This window comes from Cibotium barometz, chromosome 10 (genome assembly GCF_041138505.1).
Source record: "Cibotium barometz isolate CiBa-2024 chromosome 10, ASM4113850v1, whole genome shotgun sequence".
Taxonomy (NCBI): domain Eukaryota; kingdom Viridiplantae; phylum Streptophyta; class Polypodiopsida; order Cyatheales; family Cibotiaceae; genus Cibotium; species Cibotium barometz.
This window is the reverse complement of record NC_141055.1, coordinates 60,672,018-60,690,288: the sequence shown is the minus strand read 5'-3', so window position 1 is coordinate 60,690,288 and position 18,271 is coordinate 60,672,018. Positions and strand designations below refer to the sequence as shown.

General features: G+C 46.1%; 1 protein-coding gene across 5 annotated transcripts in view; it reads left to right on the top strand.

The window, feature by feature from the left end:
- Nucleotides 1–18,271, top strand: part of LOC147635126 (AMP deaminase-like) — a 142,173-nt gene that overhangs the window by 16,569 nt on the left and 107,333 nt on the right. For all 5 annotated transcript variants that reach the window (XR_015266836.1, XM_086804419.1, XM_086804420.1 and 2 more), the window contains exons 5-6: nt 12,290–12,468; nt 12,597–12,648. Coding sequence is in view for 4 of the 5 variants with exons in the window: in XM_086804419.1 (XP_086660545.1) it covers nt 12,290–12,468; nt 12,597–12,648 (231 nt within the window). In the remaining variant the exon portion in view is untranslated. The remainder of the gene's footprint in view (nt 1–12,289; nt 12,469–12,596; nt 12,649–18,271) is intronic.

Sequence of the window (18,271 nt, the reverse complement as noted above, 5' to 3'; positions counted from 1 at the left end):
TCCACAATCCGCACCTGGTGGTACCCAATCTTTAAATCGAGTTTCGAGAACACCTTAGTCCCATTTAGCCTCTCAAGAATATAATCTATTCGAGGCATTGAGAATCTACTCTTGATAGTTAGCTTATTGAGTGCACGATAATCGACACACAAACGCGAAGACCCATCTTTTTTCTTGACAAACAGGATTGGTGCTGCAAATGGCGACACGCTGGGGCGGATGAAGCCAGATTGCAACAATATTTGGAGTTGGCGGTCCAACTCCGATTCCATTGCCTTGGAAAGGTGATATGGAAACTTGCTCGGGGGTTCCGAGTCTGGGAGGAGATCAATCTTGTGGTCCTCCGGTCTGGACGGGGGAAGCTGGGGAGGGAGATTGTCCCGAAGAAAAATCTTCTGGAACTTTTCATGGAGAGCCACATACTTCTCGGAAGCATTGGCCACCGTCTAGGCAGTCTGGATGTATATCATCGCACAATGTGCGCCTTTCCTAATTACTCGCTTAGCCTGTAAGTGGCTTATGAGTGGAAAGTTTGGAATTCCTGCCTCACACTTAATGGTCACTAGGGTGTTTGATACATTCCGATTAATCGGGAAAGTGTGCTTGTTCCACTTGACATTAGGAAGGAACTTGTGAAACCATTGAATGTCCAAAAAATTGTCTGTCCCTCCTACAAGAGGGGCAACCATAAAATCACGCACAAACTCTATGTCATGAATAACCAATTTAGCACCTAGAGCTTCATACTTGACGCTTGTTGTCATGCCTGTGCTAAAACCCTCAACTTGTTTGTCCACCAAAGTCAGGACGAAACGGGCACGCCGAGCGGCCTGTTCCGTGACCACGTCCTCCATGCTGCCGCTGTCAAACAAGACAACGACTCTCTGGCCACCTATGTAGCCAAAGGTCTTGAGCAATTCGTTGCGCTCATACTCCTGGTCATGGGCGCCCTTCTGCTTATCTTCGAGCTCCTGGCTAATGATTGCTCCAACTGAAGCATTGGGATTTGAAGAACTAGGGGCAACGACTGGGGTCTGTGTGGGAGCTGGGCTCACCACGGAAGCTGTCGAGGCTGAGGCGACGGTCTTTGGAGCGGTAGTCTTCTTAGGACACTCCCGAGAAGTGTGTCCTTCTGTATGACAAAAGAAACACCTACCCTCCTTGTACTGAGAAATCTCTTCAGCACTCAACTTGCCACCTGTCTTACCTGCCTCCGCTTTCTGGTCTGGAGTAAGCTTGGACGCATTGTTTGAGTTCTTGAAGCCAGAGGCTCCCGTTCTTTGTCCTAGGGAAGACCCTATTTGGTTCTAGCCTTTTCTCCTTGAGACGGTAGTCTTGGGAGTAGTCGGCTGGGAAGTCTTGGGCTTACCACCATTGTGCTTCATTTCAGCACTATGCACAAGCAAGAGTGCGTCTTCGAAGGTGGCTGGCCTAAACATACGCACCTCCCACTGGATTTGCGTGTCAAGGCCATACAAAAATTGCCCTTTCTTGTCCGTATAAGCCTAATTGCAAACATAAAGTCGAAATTCTATTGGCAAACTGAAGGACTTGTTGCGTGTTCTGACGCGCTCCCTTGAACTCGTCTTCGAGTTGCTCAAGGTAATAGGGCGGTAGAAATTGCTGCCTAAGGTCGCGGACAAACTCGTCCCACACATAAGCTGCCATCCTAATCTGGTGTGATGTCACTAGCCTGGACATTTCCCAGTATGATGTGATGTCACTAGCCTGGACATTTCCCAGTATGAAAGGGGTCTGGTGGACTCCACGATGTCTAAATATTTGGAAAGTACAAGCTTTGGGAATGGGGGATTATCCTAGAATACAAAGGACCACACTCCTAAAATTTAGGAGAGTTGCTATTTTTGGCCCGACTCCGATGGAAATTCTGTTCGCGTCATTACATCTGGAATTGAGTAGATACCAACAGTTGGCAAAGTGCCTATGACAGAATGTCTACTAGTTGGGATATTTTTAGAGGTAAAGATTATGGGAGAACCCATGTCTTAGATTGGGACATGTGGCAAGAAAGTGGATCAAAGTGAGACAAGTGGCCTCACACTTGTTAGAAAGTGGATCAAAGTGAGACAAGTGGCCTCACACTTGTCACTCCAGCTATTGTGTGGCTCTCCACTTGTCATCATAGCCTTCTCTTTCCATTTTCACTCATGGGAGCCCCAAATCTATAAATTGGAGCCCTCTCTCTTCATTAAAATAGGCTCTCTTGCTGCACACTAGCCTCTACCACCGTTATAGGCTGCCCTAATGATGGCTACTCTCTTCCTCTCCATACTCTGTCTTATCTGAGGAGATCTCACACTATTCGACACTGGGAGAAGTCTTCTTGATGGGGGACTTCAATGCACGGACTCAGAGCAGACAGTGCGAGATCTATGACTTTGAGGATCCCTTGAGACTAGAGCCACTAGCTACAGAGGATAGAGGGACCACTCGGATCTCCGCTGACAGAGGAGCTGACAGCACTGAATATGGGCAACATTTGCTGGAGCTTGGGGCCCGACACCATCTCGTTATTTACAACGGGATGACTCAGTGGCCAGATTCAGGTGGGTTGACTTGCTTTCCAGTGGGAGGCGGCAGTAGTACAGTGGACTATGTGATGGGATCCCGGGAGGCAGCAGATATGGTGTCTCACTTCACCGTACCACCATGCCTCATTAGGGCGGATCATACATACCTATCCCTCACTTTCAGGAGCTTACTGGAGACCCACCCACCCACCACGCACTATTTTCCACTTCACTCAGGACCTAGCCGATGTGTACGACTATCATGTTTATGATCAGCTATTTGCCTTAGATCCATCGGCACCCATGGCTATGCTCACCTCCCAGCTCTCACATGTACTGCACTTTGCAGCCGCGAGGAGTTTCCCATACCACATACAGACAGGACAACCACCTACATCTGGGAGCATGCTCCAGAACCGATGGTATGATGATGAGTGCAGAAACCTTTACCGCAGTCTCTGAGTGCAGAGGGCTCGCGGGGAGATCACCCAGAGGCAGGCAGGCAGGAGGATGCATACTCTCACACGCCGTAAGCGGCGAGCTTATGAGGAGGCTCAGTACTGGTGAAACCGGCCTTTAGAAATCTGACGGGCGGTGAAACAAACACTCGCACATAAAACACTTCAATGCCATTGAGGACCTAGAAAAGAAAAACAAACAGGGGGAGCTAGAGTGCTCCTGCAAACAGTACACGGACACCGATTGGCCCCAAAACGCAGTGGCGCCCCTTGTGGTATTTCTTTAATTGATTATAAGAGCTTTGATTACAATAAGGTTGGGAACTCAGCCGTCACAGTAGAACTCCTGAAGCCTGCAAATACCCTGCATCATGGCTTCATATCCACTCGGCATCCACAAACAAGTCCAGTCATTGTTCACATCGAAAGACTCTCTCACATTGAGTCTGCATACAGAAGCTTTCTCCCATGATCAAGGCTGCCACAACCATCCATAGCCTCTCACACTATGAACAGCATCACACCCTGACACATCCAGTGCTTCTGCATCACAACACAGACTCCCAAACTGTCTCTCAAAAGAGAACTCGTATCACAGCACAGCATACCATACAGTCGACACACCTGTACCAACCCTCTCTACCTTCCAAGGGTACTATCCATCTCTGTCATGGATTCCCTGTCCCCTGCCCAATCAGTAGCAAGGCTGTACCAAACATGTGTCCATTCCTGTACCTTCTGCCTGCATGTGACCTATCTCCTGGAGAGACCCAAAAACATGTTTCCTCGAGAAACCTATGACCTGTTTCCACATGAAACCTTTAGGCCTGTTTCCCTTTGAAACTTATGTCCTGTTTCCATACAGAACCATTCATGGCACCATTCAACAACGCCAACAACGGCATACATCTAGTTACCTGTTCCCTCATGAAACATCTGGAAACATAGAGATGCCCATAACTGTAGGTCCCTCTGTTCCTTTCTAACAGGAAGAAAACAATCTGCTCCATGAGCACGCAGCCATGCGAGCTTGCATCACTCCCATGCCAAGAAACATAACCAGGTGACCTTGTACTTGCAGCCAATAACCCAAGTACATAGCTGAATTTGCAGCCAAACAAAGAACAGCCCATAAACAGTCCTCAAACTGATCTCAAAACAGTCCCGAACCCAAAGCAAAGAGAAGCTGAAAGTTCCATCAGTTGAACGCCATCGACATGATGTCTATGTTCATGAAAAACCAGCCCCTCCTTTCTGCAAAAACACGGCGTCCTCCAAAAAGCACACACCTGGCTGCCTGTGTGTCTAGAGAAACCAACCTGTAAACTGCAGCCTGACTCTTGTGCAAAAGAGCATGAGTTTCAGCCCTCTGCGCCTGCAGTCCAGCCCACCTTCTGTTCTGCAACCCAACAGTCGCCAGATAAATAGGGCACGTGTGCTACCAATCCAGCCCACCTCCTGTACTGCAGTCGTACAGCTGTACCTGCAGTCGTACAGCTGCCTGCGCCGCCTGAATCTGCAACTGCAGCCGCATGACCTGCGCCGCCTGTACCTGCAGCAGCCTGACCTGCGCAGCCTGTACCTGCAGCAGCCATACAGTTCTGCACTGGCTCTTCTGTGCGCAGCCAAAAACCAGCCAACATCAGCAGTCGACTTCTCCTCTCTTCCACGCATGAGAACTAGCACACCTCCCAAAAAGCTAGAGAGAGGGAGAAGAGAGTCGTGGGCCTCCAAAAGTGGAATAGCCTCTAAAAATTGCTTAGGGGCCTCCCAAGGTTTTAAAACCTTTATGACATTAATTTTTAGCCACCAAAGGTTATAAAACCTTTTTAATTTAAAGTCTCTTTGCCCCCTTCACACTTGGGGTTGTCCACACATGGGCTCCCTTTTTAACTCAAATCTGATGCCATTCACACTGTCCACCATGTCCCCGTGCACACCTGCATACTGTCCAGAGAAAAACACAGGGTCGTGACATACCCCCCTCTTGAAAAATGGCAAGCGTCCTCGATTGCACTCAATGGCACAGTAAGGCATCTTATGAGCAAAGACTCCCCATACAACAAAAGCAATGGCCCTCCAATGCATCTGGGTGATAATACAATCATCCTGCACAATAAGCCACACTGTCACACCAAAGTGACAAACACCTCTTGCTTTTTTCTGCAGAACCTACAGCAAAAGTCTAAAACCAAATGGAAACACGTTAACTGTGTTAGCCAAAAACAAAACCATGCATCATTCTACATATGGCACACATATGCATGACACACATATGCATTCGCAAACAATATACTCCTCAAGATGCTCTAGCTACTCCAAAGTAACAGTCTAAGGGCTACTCGCAAGCCTTACGCCCATGGGCATCCCGCAAGACCCACGACTGATGGTACAACATGAGCATATGAAAGCACTCAATGCATCCAAACACTACATCCACTAAGTACTTCCCACATATGTCTCATGGCCATCCCGCAGGAGTCACACCCAGTGGTGCATTCATGAACATAATAAAGCACTTGATGTATCATACCAATATACATGCAGCACTCGACACAATGTAGAGTATTTCCCAATGTATTCTCAATGGTAGCAGGATCCAATGGCACCAGAATACAAAAATACCTCTACCTCAAAAAGTGTATGCATACATGCACAAATAGAGTTCGATCCATATAGCCATGAACCAAACCAACTCTAGGACTGCTCGCAAGACTTATGCCCTCCATAGAGTTATCCATAGTTGCAGTTATAGTTCAAGGTGCGCGCGACTGTGAACCATACTCAACCATCATCTCATGTGTCTAGAACCCAAGATCATAGAAGTCCCATAAGCAGATGTACTGTCAGCCTCAGTACCTTCGGGTGAATACAAAGATGTCACCAAGCGACTCCTAGATGACAACTGAGCCTGTCTGTAACAAGGGAGCAGAGGTGCTACCCCCCTCTTGAGCATTAGGCAATGCTCCAGACCTATGCTCTGCTGAACCTGAATGAGCCGTAACAAGAGTCGACTCCAACTCAAAGGCATCAAGATAAAGCTGCAAATCCTAAGGTGAATCTGCTAAGTCACCCTCCTCCATCCACTTCGCATCCATCAGTGAACCTCCTCCATCCACTTCGCATCCATCAGTGAACAGCTCTTGAACTTCACAGGATAGCGACGGGAAACTTTACCCTGTACCTTTCTTTCCTTATGTGCCAGTATCTGCTCGGGAATAAGAACCTCGTCAAGTTTCTCCGCTTCCGTCTGAGCCTCATCTGATACATCCTCAGGCACTGAAAACCTGCTTGCACTCCACCCAAGTGGTAAGCACAAGTCCTCGATGAAGCATAGTAGATCACCATTGCTAAACATAGAAAGAATCTGTCTTCCGAACCCATGAAGCCTCTATGAAGATACGACCGGTGACAAACTGTCAAATGTTTTGCACCATAACACTTCAACTGCTTCTTGTTCTCCTGGCTGACTACTTCTTGTCCTTGGTGTCTTTTCTCCTGAGCTTCATCTTCAGCTCTTGCTCTTCACCTCATATAGGCAAAGACACACAACCCTGCACTGTCTCCTGCACTTCCTTATCACTTTCCTCATGTTGAAGCTTTTGATGTGACAACCACGGGCTCGCCTCCTTGAGAAAGTCGACGATGTCCCGGCAACGGAACCTTGAAACCGGCCTTCGGAAATCTGACGGGCGGTGAAACAAACACTCGCACATAAAACACTTCAACGCCATTGAGGACCTAGAAAAGGAAAACAAATAGGGGGAGCTAGAGTGCTCCTGCAAACAGTACACGGACACCGATTGGCCCCAAAACGCACTGGCGCCCCTTGCGATATTTCTTTAATTGATTATAAGAGCTTTGATTACAATAAGGCTGGGAACTCAGCCGTCACAGTAGAACTCCTGAAATACCCTGCATCATGGCTTCATATCCACTCGGCATCCACAAACAAGTCCAGCCATTGTTCACATTGAAAGACTCTCTCACATTGAGTCTGCATACAGAAGCTTTCTCCCATGAACAAGGCTGCCACAACCATCCATAGCCTCTTACACTATGAACAGCATCACACCCTGGCACATCCAGTGCTTCTGCATCACAACACAGCCAGGAGGAGACCTAGACAGACTGGACATAGAGCACCCCGACTCCGTCACCGAGAGATAGCAGCTATCCGAATGAGACACCAGATGGAGACCTAGGAGAGGCTAGCTCGCTTTCATTTAGACTCAGGGTACATGTTCACGCCATTCACAGCCTCAGCATCGGCGATGTATGATATCTTATATCCCTCTTATGGCACTGGATGGAGTTAGACATAGATCTGCTTAGCATGCTTGTACTACCCCTTCAGCATATAGAGATGCATCTTGCCTTGGCACTCCATCCACATCCCCAGCCCCCCTTATATTGTTTGTATATGGGCTCCACCTATCCATGATGATTCACAGTTGTATCCAAACACATGCACACTTTTTCTTTTCTTTCTTTTCTTCCGATGACCGGAATAACACAGTTGTATTATTTTTTGTCTCATAGGCCGACTTTGGCCTCTCGTAGACGTTAATATATCTTTCGTTCTTTCTTTCTCTCTCTTGATGGCTGCTCATGAAAAATACCGGCTGTTGGGGATTGTTTTGGAGGCTTCCATCGCGAAGAAATACTGAAGGCAAGGGTATTTAATCATTTATTATGATTTCTAGCCATTGTACTTGTTGTACCAGCCCTTGTACTTGCTGTACCAGCCACTGTAATGGCTGTACAAGCCTTTGTACCTATTGTACCAGCCATTGTATTGGCTGTACCAATCCTTGTCCTTACTGTACCACCCATTGTACCGGATGTACCAGCTTTTGTACTTGTTGTACCAACCACAGTACTTGTACTAGTCAGTGTACCTACTGTACCAGCATTTTTACTTGTTGCACCTGTTGTACCAGCCACCGTACCGACTATACCAGCCACTGTACCTGTTGTAACAGCAATTGTACCGGCTATACCAGCCATTGTACTTGTTGTACCGGCTGAATGGAGAGTTGTACTTGCTGTACCAGCTCTATTGCATGAAGACCCGTGGTTTTTGGGGAAGAATCAGAGGCATCTCCCATGGGGAGAGTAAGGCCCTCAAAGCTTGTACATGATATTATTCTCCTTGGGTAATAAAATACTCCAAGGGGGGGGGGGGGGTCGGCCCATTCCGGCCTCTATGCGGTGTCACACGTGCAAGCTCCATTTTCAGCATTTGTGGATGTTTTGTCCAGCTTTTATGTTTCATGCAAAGTGATGATGGATATATGTTAAGGTTGTGGCCATGTTTAAATGTTTTAATATGCATTGATGGTATCAACAAGTGTGTCAAAGGCCCTAGTCCCTCGGGCACTCACCGCCGCGAGTTTCAGAATGGCCTCACCTTCCAAGTACAAACTGGCTAAGATCACTCTGTCTTATCATTCTTTCTAACTGCGGCAAAGTAAGCTTCAAACTGATGCAACCATGAATAAAGAGTTGTGGGTTCGAGTTTACCATTATACTTACTGAAGTTCATTTTCTCGGGAAAATGATTTGAGGAAGCAGCTGGTGTCAATTTGGCGTCCCAAGCTGCAAGGTGACGCTCATGTTCCACGCGTCGCATGGCTTCGTCTTCGCGTTGTCGGATCTCCAATGCACGCATCTGCAACTCAAGCATCGAACTTGGCTGCGGTCGTGACCCATGTGAGAGGGTCCCTGTGTAGAGGATCTGGAAACTGGGATACGGAAGGAGAGGGAGAAGGAGATGGAAACCGCGGCGTTGGAGAACGGGTGCGCTCTTCCAGAGCCAGGATCTGCACCTTCTGCTCTTCCAACTTGGTAGTCTGGTTTGCGATTGCTTGCATCATCTGTTGGAACATCTCTGTAACACTCATGCCTGATGCCCTAGTTGGGCTGCCTGGTGCACTTTGGTTCCAAGGTTCTTGGTCTCTCTTGGCGTTGAAGCTCGCCATAGCAGGAAAACGCACTCCCTTTTTGGAGCGCAATCTGACCATCCATGTGTGCAGGAGACTTTCGGAGGCTTCTGGAGGCTGAAAACCAACCGTCCTTCGAGGGACAGGAATCACTCTGAAGAAAGGGGTAGTCCACTGGAGTTTGAAAACCAACCACATGAGCGAGAAAAAATTTCTGGTTTCTTGCTGAATCTTTACACTTGAAGTAGGCTCTGATACCACTGTAACATGCGGAAGCTTCGGGGGAGATCGGTAACTTCAATGCTCAGAAAAACGAGCACACTTGTCGCGAGCACAAAACTGAATATAGATGTGCATAAAAATAGAGAGAGAGAGAGAGAGAGAGAGAGAGAGAGGGAGAAGAGGACAGAGTATTGGGTCCCGAATACCCTCTGTAGGGCCCCCACCTCGAATGGTGTATTTGCTTTTATTAGAATGATGCAAAACTGAAATGAAAGACTGAACCTGAACCTTCTTGGCTGAGATAGATCTCTGCGGCCCTTGACCTTCAATCCTTCACCTCTTCTGCGTTAGCTTGTCCTTGGCTGTCCTGGCCCTTTGATAAGCTTCAAGACTTGGTGAATTATGAGATGAATGGACTGAACCATGCAATGGGTATTTATACCCTTCAGGAATGCTAGTCGGCTGGTTTAAAGCCAGTCGGCCATCTGAAAATTGCTCCACGATCATAATATTCAGCATTAAATGCTAGAAAATCAGCGCATCACTAAATGAGCTGCTGGCCATCAGGCGCTTCACATTCTGGCTGCTGGCAGCCTGTGTGGGCTGCCCCACACCTGGCCTACAGCCCTCTAGGGCTGTGTACCCTGTCGGCTGCCTGTCTAGGACCCCTAGGGCTGTCCTACAGCCCTTCCATGCCCATCCCATGGCTGGTGGGCACAGCCAAGGCCTTCCTGGCCCCTATGGGGGTGGTTCTACACCTCCCCCATGCCCATATCTATCCTTGGGGTAGCCCTATGGGCTGCCCCCTTTCCTATATGCAAACCCTAACTGTCTACACAGTGGTCTGGCATCTAGTATCATACCAGATACATAGAACCACTGACATCATTCCAGAGGGAGACTCACAGCGCGGACTGGCACTGTTTCATGTGCATGACAATGCACACCTCACCCTGGACGTACGTGCAGGACAATGCACACCTGACCTCGGACGACTGGAATGGAACCCTGGCTGACTCGCCCCGGACTGGGCTCACATGGGGGACTAGTTTTTAATCCTATGTCTTGCACCTTCTGTACAGATATGTCTACGTGGCATTCAAGTGCGGGATGCACGTGACAATATTGGCCAGCTCCCGCTTGATGCCATGTTCCGCACAAAACTGCACAAAAGCATTAGAAGAAAACTCTCCTCCTTTGTTGGCCCGAAGAGTCTTAATCTGCAATCCAGATTCTTTCTCCACCATCACATGCGACTCCTTGAACCGAGCGAAAGCTTGGTCCTTCTACGAAAGAAAATAAACTCATGTGAATCTGTTACAATCATCAACAAGCAGCATAAAATACAAAGAACCTCCCAAGGATGGGGTCTGCATAGGTCCACACAAGTCAGTGTGTACCAACTCCAAAGGTTTCGAAGCCCGCCTGGAAACCTTCTTTGGAAAAGATTCTCTGTGTTGCTTACCATGAATGCAAAAACTACAACGTCCCTGCAAGCTGTCAACATCTGGCAAGCCAACCACCATCTGGTCCCGAAAAGCTCGCCGCAGCGCATCCACATTCAAGTGGCCAAACCGAAAGTGCCACAAGTCATCGATTTGAGTGCCTGTTAGAGAGGAGAGTGCCGAGAGTTTGTAGATACCGTTCTCCACTCCGCCTTCCCAAACAACCTGGCCTGTTTCTATGTCTCGTAGAGCAACAAAATGCTCCTCAAACTCCACCTGGAGATTTTATGGGCTATTTTATGAGCAACAAAATGTTCTCAAGTTCGATACGGCTATCTTGGAGATTTTATGTACTGTTTTATGGAGCAGATTTAGGTCTGTGTTATTGACTAAAGATTGAAGCTCTTTAGTTTTGTGAAGAGGGCTTATAAGGGGTCTCATATGAGCTTTGTGGAAAGCTGCCAAGGGCATGTGGAAAATCTGGTGCTGAAGGCACCCTCACCTTGGGATACTTGTAAAAGCTTCTAAGTAATAAAGAAGTTACCTATGGGGGCCGGCCATTCCAGCTCAATGTGTTGTCCATCTATTTTGTGGCTTTCTGTTGTTATACTTTGTTTGCACTTAGTATTTTCTGGTCCGGGTCTTTGGTTTGGTTACATCGGCCCATTGCAGCCTCTACATGGTGTCGGATGTGCACATCTCCCTTTTACACTTTTGTGGTATTAAGTGGTATATGTTTAAGGTTGTGGTGAATTTGAGTGTTTAATTGCAATAATGGTCAACTGTTTTGCGAAACCCCTTCCGTCCACATGGAGTTACAAATGACCCTTTGTCTGTATCTCTGTGTCAAGGAGCTAATCTAGCCTTTGGCTAATGCCAATCATGATGATCCGGTAGTTATTGGGGTCCATGGGATAGAGAGAACAAAAAGGTATTGTTTTTCTTGGTTTTTTAGGGTTTTCTGAAATGGTGTGGTGGAAAGGGTTAATGATCTTAAGCTCTAAGGGATTGCTCACTTGCAATGATCAATCATGGCCTGAAACACAATCGTGGGCATGCTAAAGAATCTTACCACATTATCTTCATGGGTCTTAACTACGTTAACTATTTGGGCATCATGGAATTCTGAATTGGCATCATAAAATTGGTTCATCATCGAATTGACCTCTTCAATGATAAAATTTCATGAATTTTAGCTTTCTTATTCACCTATTGTGGCAAGATGGGACATTAAGTCCAAGATTACACTGTTAACACAATGGAGATTGAATGCCATTAATATTTCTCATCAAGGAGAAGAGCAAGTTGCTTTGGTTAAATAATGCTCTGTCAAGAATTTGTGACCTATTTAAATTTGAGTCTTTTCCTGTTTATAGTAGTCATCTTTGACATTCGAGGGGTTGATGCTTGTGTTTAATCCACAGAGATCTGCATGTACAAGCGCTAGAGGAACCTTTGCACAAATCTTGCCTTCTTGTGAAAATGCATGCTAGAACGATTATGTTATCCTTCGCATTTGTGTTGCTTATCTTCCCATCTTTACAGTATGTGAAGGTTTGGTGCGTAAAGTGTAGCATGCGAATCCTAAGCTGCTCTAGAGGCCACACCAGCTTGAACTTCGTATTGTTGAGCATTGATTACTTTCTAATTACAGAGGCAATTGGTGCATTTTTTATTTGTGGTGACAGAGGCTCCATCGGCAGAAGAGGAGGAGGTGTGTATGATGTTGCAAGATTGTTTAGACCTTCGCAGAAAGTACGTGTACAGAGAGAATGTGGCACCTTGGTACAAAGAGGAGATAACTGATCCAAGTACTCCCAAGCCCAATCCAGATCCTTTTCACTATGAGCAAGAACCAGCATCCAAGGTGACTTTTCCAGGATGGGGTTGGATAATTCACTTGCTAACTACTTTGTTTGTTTGTTTTCTTTGCCAAAATATATTTGTAAAGCTCATCTCTACTATGATTTTCTTATCAAGAGTTTTCCTTTGCAGCATGTGTTTCGGATGGTAGATGGAGTGGTGCATGTGTTCTCAGATGAAGAAGGTACAACTGTTTTTCATATTGGCTTTCCAAGTGCCTCAAGTGTTGTAGTTCTGTATTGGTATTTTTGAAAGTAAAGATTAAATTACCACAAGTAAAGGTTAAGTTAGCACATCATAACTCCCCTTAAATACTGATGTTATCGGTCAACATTAAGACATGCACACGCATGCACTTCTTACCTACCTACCTACATATGTGCATTTACTTGCGGGATCTATGAGGAAAATTTTGCATATGATGCACTTTGTAGCTTAAAAAAGAAAAAAACTCACATCTCCACAGATAAAAAGATTAAATTAGCACAAGTAAAGATTAAGTTAGCACATCATAACTCCCCTTAAATATTGATGTTATCAGTCAACATTCAAGGCATACACATGCACATGCGCACTTCTTACCTACCTACCTACCCATGTGCATTTACTTGTGTGCTCAAAAAAGAAAAGAACTTACATCTTCATGGATAAAATTTAACGATCTAGACTAGAGTACAAGCCGTATAGTGCTTATGATCATTAGAGAGGGGGCTCTAATATTTTTAAGTGAAAGCATGTCAGAGAGACGAAGTGTTAAATGACTTGTTGTGATAGAGCATAGTGAGATCCACAAGATTGACAGTTTTGAAGGGCATGTGATCAGTATAGAGAGTGTGTTGGTACAAAGCATTGGTTGGATTTTTTCAAGGTTTAAACCCCATGATTAATCTGGGTTGAACAGTAGGAAGTCTATTTTGATGAAAACCAAGAAGATAATGCACATTGGGGCTCTGAAATGAGTTCCGATTTGTGACAGTATGCAATGCCTTCATCTTTTCATATGTCCTCACCACTAGGACTCGGACTGGCTCAGCTATGCAAACAGTTCAATGCGAGAGGTTTTTATAAAGAATATCCTGATTCCTGAAGGTCACTGTTCGTGGTGCAATCTTGGTCTGCAAAAAGGTTTCCAGTGATATGAGAGTGCAAAGCAAAAGCTGATTAAATACGTGCAAACTATACCTCACTGTGCTGGTAAATCTGCCCTTCAACTGCTGGTTGCCCAGCATGTATGCCTTTTTTAATGCCTATGTCCTATAATAGGTGACCTAGCCTCCCTTGTCTTGGATGCAGCCTGGGCACGTTGTTTTGGTCTGTTTGGCAAGCCCAAAACAGATCGCTACATCTGTGTGCCATCGCTTCTTGGCTATGTTCCTTGCCCTGCACTCTCATAGGCCTATGTGGTTTTTGACCATGTCAATTCATATCATAGGCGTGCATTCTAGCCTAATCCCTGTGTTTTCTCTTTCTCCCATCCCTTGTATCAACCCTTTATTCAACAGCTCCTGTACCTGACTCATAATTTCTTCTTGTTGGGCTGCACTAACACGGTACGGCGGTCTATTTGGTGGAGTACTACCCGGAATTAGATCAATGGTATGATCTTCTGGCCTTTCTGGAGGAAGTTCCCCTGGCAAAGACTCGGAAAAACAATCTTCAAATCCACATAAGAAATCAATCCTGTCCTTATCTAACGTAGACAAATTAGACTTAGACTCATCATCTTTTGCATCCTTTACATAAATCAAGTACGCGGAAAGATGCTTTTTCATTACTGATGAAATTGCCGAAGCTGATACAATAGGAACAGATTCCCCTTTTAGCTTTACATCCAAAACATGTTCTTTCCCTCTATGAGTCAAAATGATCTTCCTATTGTATGTATCCACCACCGCATGTACTCTGTGGCACCATGGCATTCCCAACAAAACATCACATCCATCAAGTGGCATGTTGAAAAACTCTTCGCTGTCCACATAACTCTGCAAATGAAGCCTGAGCTTTCCAATAATAGGAGTGACGGGTTCTGCATACCCAGGACAAGCCATGTTAGCCTCATATAAAGGCCCCATTTCCTCTGCACGGATCCCCAATCGGCCAGCCAAATCTGGTGAAATAAAGTTGGCTCTAGCACGTGTGCCAAAGAATATCAAGGCATTTTGATCTCTCACTTTGCCCGAGGCCCTGCACAACTCAGTCTCTTCACCACCTGGCTGTTCCCCAACAAGATCAGGAACTAACCCTGCAGAAGGTTTTGGTTTCTTTGACTTGGGCTCTCCTTTGGTGTCAGAGTCCTTTTGGGACTTTCTCTTGGGACAATTAAAAGACATATGTCCCTCTTCTGTACAATAGAAACATTTCCGAGCATCCCTCAAAGCCTGTCTCTCCTCAGGAGTTCTCTTGGGCATTGGCAACTTCTTATACTGCGTCTCTGTAGACCCTTTTGCATCACGCGAAGCATGCCCTGACTTTTCAGATTTCTTGCTCGAGTTCTTACTGCCTTTAAATCCATATGAGACTCCAGTGAGTAACGCATTTGCTGTCATAGCACTCTCTATCATCTGTGACATGTTTGTTACTCGAGTCTTGATGCAATAGTCACGCACTTCCTTGGGCAGCCCACAACAATACTTCTCTACCTGCTCAGACAAAGGCACTGCACGGTAAGAAGTAACTGGGAGTAAAGCTTCCCAAAACTTCTTATTATAATCTTCCAGATTTTCACATTTTGATGCATCCAACTTGTGCCATGCTGTCATTACATCCACCTCAAAAGTAGATGTGAGCCATACGGAAGAGAACACCTGTTTAAATTGTACCCAAGTAGATGGTGCTATGCCTTGGAGAAGAAGAGTAGACCACCACTGCAATGCATTGCCTTTGAGAAAAGTCGCAGCTTTTCTCACCTTAGAGAACTCCGTGTAATTACCACCAGAAAAAGCAGCATCAAACTGCTGTAAAAAGGTAAGTGCTTTTAACTTATGTTTGGCTCCACTGAATGTATCAAATTTCACAGCAGCTCCCCCTTCCTTATAATCCTTCACCTTACCCACAGGCGTTAGATTATCGTAAGGAAGTGGCTTCACAAGATTGCTATCCCCAGCATTCATGCCCATCATAGGGTCAACATTACCAATTCCCACACCTGGCATGCCATACATTCCAGCCATGTTTCCAAACATACCATTATGCATACCGGGCTGCATGTCCCCATACATATTTGCTTGCATTCCAGGTTGCATGCCCCCAAACATGTTTCCTTGCATTCCGGACTGCATACCACCATACATATTTCCCTGCATACCAGGCTGAAAATTTGCTTCAAAAGTCCCTGGCATACCCATGCCTCCCTGAGGATAACCCCCAGTCATAGATTGGAACACAGAGCCACCACCAAAATAACCTGGATGCATAGTCTGCTGAGGAATAGATGGTTGTCCGAAAATGGAACTCTATGAGTTAGCACCAAAAGCATGTTGCATGTTTGGAAATTGTCCAAAAGATGGATCCTGTGGGAAGGCACCACTACGACCCTGAGGTAGGTTCTTAGAACGCACCTTCTTCTTCTTCTTTTCAGGCTCAGAATGGGATCTCATAAATTCAGCAAACTTCTCACTTTGTGTGAGCTGCATAAACACATCCATTACACCGGCCAAACGATTTTTAAACTGAGCATCATCTTCCTCTTTACCAGGCATATCTTCTAGCTGTGTTACATCCTCATATTGCTCATCATCTGTAGCCTATTCTCCTGCAAGAATATCCTCAGATTCATTTCTCTCAGGAGAGGTCTCTTGCTCTTCCTCTTCATGATAAGAATATTCGTCTTCTGTATCAGACATGTTGCTGAATTTTTCAGCAATGACTTTCCTCGAGTCAACCACGAGCTCACCCCCTTAAGAAAGTTGATGATGGGTCCCGGCAATGGAACCTTGAAACCGGCCTCTGGTAGAAACCAAAGTGCGGTAGACTAGCAGTCACCCTTCCACTTGTAGTCCAAATAAGAAACAAAATTAACTGGAGCTAGAGTGCCCCAAAACTGAAATGAAATCGACACCTGTTGGCCCCAAAGCTTGGCGCCCCTTTCGGTATTTCTTTATTCAAATCCAAAAAGATGTAAACCTGAGTACAACAAAACCAGCAAGGAGAAAACACTTGTATGTCCAATCTGGCAGCCCACAAGACCTCTTAGCACAGAGGATTCACACACAGATCTGTGTCCCACAAAAGCAACACTCTGTGCTTCCCTCTGATCAACCAAGACAATTCAGCCGGGCAGCCTTGAGCACACATCTGGCATATCTCATGTACATGGTTCCACAACTCAGTTCGCATATACATCCACTGTCCAATCTCTGTTTCCACCCTTTCAATTTGCCATACCCCTCCTCTCACAAGGGGCCAGATAACACAACTCTGCAGCAGCAGACATAAGCCAATGGAAAGAAAGAAAGATGGACAAGTTCAGAGCTTACCAATTCAGTGCGTGGTTCTGCACCCGTGAGGCCGATCGTACCAGTCTGTACTTTCCTTCCTGCAACCACTTGACTGATGCACCAACTAAGCTCTGATAAAGCATTGCCTGCAACTGGAAATGCACCGCTTGATAATGTTGAGGACTGAACAGTACTGTATCTGTCTGTATCTGTCCGTACAGGTCAGCTGCACTCCACTATTCCAGTCCGTACAGCACTGTAGTACTCTGCTGTACTTATCCGTACAGTTATGTACGTGCAGTTGCTACCTGTTTCAACTGTCGTACAGCAACTGTACCAGCATGTGTCAGGCGTTCTGCTGCACCTGAACTGTTCAGCCCGTACAGTCCCCTTCCGTGCGCCAGTCTGTACCGTACAGTACTCGCCTGCACAACAACCGCCTGCAGTCTGAACCTGCCAGCGCCGCCTGTACTAATCCGTACGCAGCAACCTGAACGTGCAGTCGTACAGTAGCCACGTGGCCTGTACCTGCAAGATATGTGCGGCCTGTTTTGTACGGAAAAACAGCAGCCAGCACTCCTCTAAGCAGTCGATTGTTCTTCTCCTCTCCTCCACGCATGAAACTTGCACGTTTTTTTCCAAAAGCAAGAGAGAGAGATGAGAGAGAAACGTGTACCCAAAAGTAGAGTTTCCTCTCTCCAAAAATATCCTAGGGCCCAAACTTTAATGTTTATTAAAGTTTCCTAGGGGCCACTTAGGCCTAGGGGCCACCCATGGTTAGAACATTAAAAATATTAATGTTCTTGGTCCCCCTTCACACCTGGAGATGTCCACACATCATTCTCTTTGTCCAGGCACCCCAAATACGAATCATTTAATATTTATTTTGCTCAGCAACCACCATGCCCACACTTGTGCCGTTCCATTTTCACAGGGTCATGACACCACTCCCCTCAATGGAAGGTTTCTTTATTTCTTTAGCCTCTTGATGGCTGCACCGTTCCTGTACCGGCTGATTTATGTACTGTACCGGCTGATTTGAAGGCTGTAGGTGCTATAACAGCCATTGTACTTGCTGTACCAGCCACTGTACTTGCTGTACCAGCTCATGTACTTATTGTACCGGCTGAATGGAGGGCTGTAGTGGCTGAATGGAGAGCTGTACCTACTGTACCAGCTCTATTGCATGTAGACCCATGGTTTTTGGGGAAGAATCAGTACCCACATGGAGGTGTATGGATTATATTGTTGGCTCAACATTTCTAGCATTTGTACAGCCTATGCACCGGCTGAATTCTATGGTTGCCTCGTGTTTTTATATGGATAATATGGCATCTCTGGTGGGGAGAGTAAGGCCCGCAAAGCTTGTAC